This window comes from Limulus polyphemus, unplaced genomic scaffold, assembly GCF_000517525.1.
Source record: "Limulus polyphemus unplaced genomic scaffold, Limulus_polyphemus-2.1.2 Scaffold3493, whole genome shotgun sequence".
NCBI classification, from domain to species: domain Eukaryota; kingdom Metazoa; phylum Arthropoda; class Merostomata; order Xiphosura; family Limulidae; genus Limulus; species Limulus polyphemus.
This window is the reverse complement of record NW_013669103.1, coordinates 20,510-24,538: the sequence shown is the minus strand read 5'-3', so window position 1 is coordinate 24,538 and position 4,029 is coordinate 20,510. Positions and strand designations below refer to the sequence as shown.

The following is a 4,029-nucleotide window of genomic DNA, read 5'->3' as shown; positions in this document are numbered from 1 at the left end:
CAACCTAACTATAAATCACTGTTTAAAAATACATATACATTCTTGATGTATTTGAAATATTCCGAATGTGATTGATTGTCGTGTTACAACAGCCCTTACAGTTTACTCGTCAACATTCCATCAGTTTTTGTTGTTGTTTTTTGTTTCTCAGATCAGTAAAGTTGTTGTGTAGGGCCAGTGGTTGGAAACGCTGTACTAGCTAACGATAAAAACTTAATACACAAAACTATTAACTCACCTTTCGTTTATTCACTGACATTTTACGCCATAAAGTACTATATTTAATGTTATTAATATAGTAATTTCTAAGCATCTATTAAATATATTTATTTATCTCTCTATCTTTCCATCCATCCATCCATCTATTAATCTGTTCCAATTAATCACCTACTTGCCTGACAAACGCTGGGTACAAACTTCTCGACAGTGTAACGACACCGCAAGTTTGGAGGATAGGCCCATGGATACCCGGGGCTCCTCAGGTGTGACACAGGACTTAGTATTCGTATATCACATGATTCCGACTCTTGATCAGCTATAGATGCAGTAAATAATAGTAATGATGAATAGGATCATATTCTGTGCTTATAAAATAAAAATAATTGTCATAATATTTCCGTAAAAAATACCAGATTATTGACCTCGTTTTATTTTATTAATACGACTTTTTTACTTTAACACAAAAACAATCATCAGACAGTTTATAAGACAGTAGATTCAGATGCCCTTTTTATATCAGAACAAACTAATGGACCAGACCAATTAAAAGGTACTGTCTGTAGTATTGCATTCAATCATGTTATCCCTTCCTCAATATGGGGGGCAGGAACCCTGGTTCCTTAGGATAATGGGATAAACAACGATTAAGAAAATCCACTCCGTGACAAAATGTATTTTTTTCAGAAAAATGTTTGGTTCAAGCAGTTTGTTGATTATCACAAAGCTAAAAAGTGTTATTACACATAAATAAAAACATGAAATATATTAATGTTTATTTCACGTGTTTGTTGTTGCTGGGTTGGGTTTTTTTTTGGGGGGGGATTCCATAAAGAAACTTAGTAATCAATTATTCAGGTACATATTAATTGCATTTCACATATAAAGCACAAGTATCTATGAAAGAGCATCCGCAGGATATATTACAGAGGGGGGGCGAGATGATAAAATGATATCAAAGCTATAACTAGGGAAACGCAAAATTAATAATCCAGGGGGCACGTGCCCCCTTTCCGACACCCACGTAGCTATGAGCATTTGTATTTTACATATTCCTTCTATCGACTCATATTTCATTGACGTAAGATCATTTACGTTAAAAAAATTAAAAATTGAATCACTATATTAACTTTAAAATATTTATAAAATTAACGAGAAAACAATTACAGTTGAGTTTAAGAACAGTCAGCAGTTAAAAAATCAACAAGGGCTTGAAAAACTGAAAAAAAAAACCATAAAATTATATTCAACAAAAGAGTTTTGACTATAGATATTAAAATTTAAACCTAAAATCATGTTCAGATCAAAAAATAAGTACCTGTAAATATAAGATAATCAGATTAACTATTTATTATATATATAAGTCTAGTTAAGTGTTCTTACCCTGTAGTCGGTCATGAAAACTGGTACAGTATATCTGTTGTTGTATACGCAACCGGAAACCTATGTTGTTCACTTTGTTATTGGTCCGAAAATACATTTTGAACTCCTTCTTCCATCCAGGAAAGTCAAAGGTTACTGCATTGACAAAACGTGCGTTCTTGTAAAAACTGTACAAGTACAGTACTTTTCTCTCAAAAATGTGAAGGAGAAAATTTAATTTGAAGGTAAAAAAGTTACATTTACTTTAGCACAAAAACATCCTCTAAAAGACCTGTCACTTAAGACAAAAAAAAACGGATAAGTTTGACCTGTTTCGAATTCTTATCAACGTTTGTCGCATTTATGTAACTATTAACGCAAACATATAACAGATAAAAGCTATCTTCGTGCAAGAAAAGCTTTATATGAAACACTAAGTAACTAATTTAATTTACAACGAAGCAAGTACCACGTTTTAGGCTTAACTCGGAAAAACTGGAATTTAGTTTTATTGATTCAGTTGACAAATGAGGAAGATAAAAGTGATTTTGTCAATGGATCTTATAACATAAATAAGTGTCTTAAAAATAGGAGTCGTAACGCTTTTTTGTTTCATCATTAATATTATCACAGTCCTGTAATTCCGAAGTTAAAATGATTATTCCGCTACGACAGAAATAGAAGCACTGATGAGTTTGCTTTTTAAAGCAATAAAAAAATATCCCTTATTACTTTAGGAGGTGACAATGGTCATGACATCCTGCTGATAAAGAAACATTTGCCACTCAGTTCGACGAGCTTCTTTGTTCTTTATCTAAGGAACTTAGTTCAATATCATTCAGCATAATTTTCTTGAAGTATTCTTGAAATGTAAAACTTAGAGTATGAATTATCAAACATCACATTTGCTAATATTGGATATAACAAATTTCATACATGGTTAACTAAATCAATTAGATATCCAGTTTTAAGTTCTGCCAGCACTCGTCAGTTCAAATACACTGAATGGTTGACATTTTCTTAACACCATTATCAGCTAAGTATGTTGTTTCGAACTCAACTCTAAATTAGCCTACATAGATTGAATATTTAAAAATTCTCTTAACGCCACAATCAACTGAGTATGTAGTTTCGAATTAAACCCTAAATTCAATCTGTGTGGGCTAATAGTTAACAATTTTCTTAACACCATTATCAGCTAAGTATGTTGTTTCGAATTCAACTCTAAGTTAGCCCACATAGATTGAATATTTAACAATTCTCTTAACGCCACGATCATCTGAGTATGTAGTTTTGAACTCAACCCTCAATTAGCCCACATAAGTATACTGGGTAGCATTATCTTAATGACGTTTTCAGCCACTTTAAATCGATATTTGGAGTGAGAGCAGAGTTTCAGTCCCTTACGAAAGTCTTTCCTTCCTTCAATCTACAAGCTATTTGTGCATCATATACAACATTTGATTTTAACTATGAGGTGTGAGCTTGATTATAAATTTTAATTTAAAAAAATCAACGTAAGCAAAACTTAGTGTATAACCTCCCTACACATAAACTATTTATCTTTCCTAATTAGAGTGAAAGTCTTGTCACTTTAAATTAAAATCAGGTGTTACCGTACTGGCCCGATTATAAGGCGATGTTTTTTTATTAATAATTAGGTTGTAAAATTCATAGTCGCCTTATAATCGCGGCCGACCAAAGGTCCCTTCCCCTAATCTAGCCTTTCGCATTCCTGAATGTCCAGATAGCATCCGTCTACACATGCGCGCCAAATGTTCGCTCAAGGTCATCGCTAACTCTTGCAACTAATCCACCTGTAAGCTGTTCAGTTATAGTACTTATTTTGTGGACCTAAGAAAAGGACGTTATGAAACTCAATTATTTTTTCATTCCGATGGTTTTTGAAAATGGGGGCCGCCTTATATTCGAGATCGCCCTATAATCGGGCCAATACGGTACTTACTAACTTGATTTGGACGTAGCATCTCTCCACAGTATATTTTGCCTTCTAGGATCAGGTGGTCATTGAAGCAGTTGGAACTTTTTTCTAGTCGAAAGTAGAGTATATGAATTTCTAGCTAGAACAGATAAATAAAGTATATTTGATAACTAATTGATTTTATTTATTTGTTTATAGATAAATAAATAAATGCATTTAAAACACTGCCTTTCGCAGGTGCCACGGTTTGAATAAAAATGATTATTTAGTTTTACAAGTTCTTCGTAAACGATATATGTAATTAAGAAATAATGGGAACCGAGCAACTGTAGGTGGGAATACAAATCTCAAATATTTCGTTCATAACTGAAACTAATATGACGTACAAAATGTAATCATGCTCTAATGTTGCTCCAAAACAAGGTTTGATAAATATAGGAACTGTTCCTCATACATTTTCTATTAACAAAATAAAGCATTATGAGCCTTATTGTCCCCGTCCCACCAAA

The 4,029-nt window shown here is 32.8% G+C and overlaps 1 protein-coding gene across 1 annotated transcript in view; it reads right to left on the bottom strand.

Moving 5' to 3' along the window:
• The window catches only part of LOC111088289 (CUB domain-containing protein 2-like), a 13,448-nt gene that overhangs the window by 2,831 nt on the left and 6,588 nt on the right, over positions 1 to 4,029 (bottom strand). Inside the window, exons 3-5 of the mRNA XM_022397966.1 lie at positions 3,545 to 3,659; positions 1,600 to 1,734; positions 392 to 535 (exon numbers count right to left, since the gene is read on the bottom strand). Coding sequence (XP_022253674.1) covers positions 392 to 535; positions 1,600 to 1,734; positions 3,545 to 3,659 — 394 coding nt within the window. The remainder of the gene's footprint in view (positions 1 to 391; positions 536 to 1,599; positions 1,735 to 3,544; positions 3,660 to 4,029) is intronic.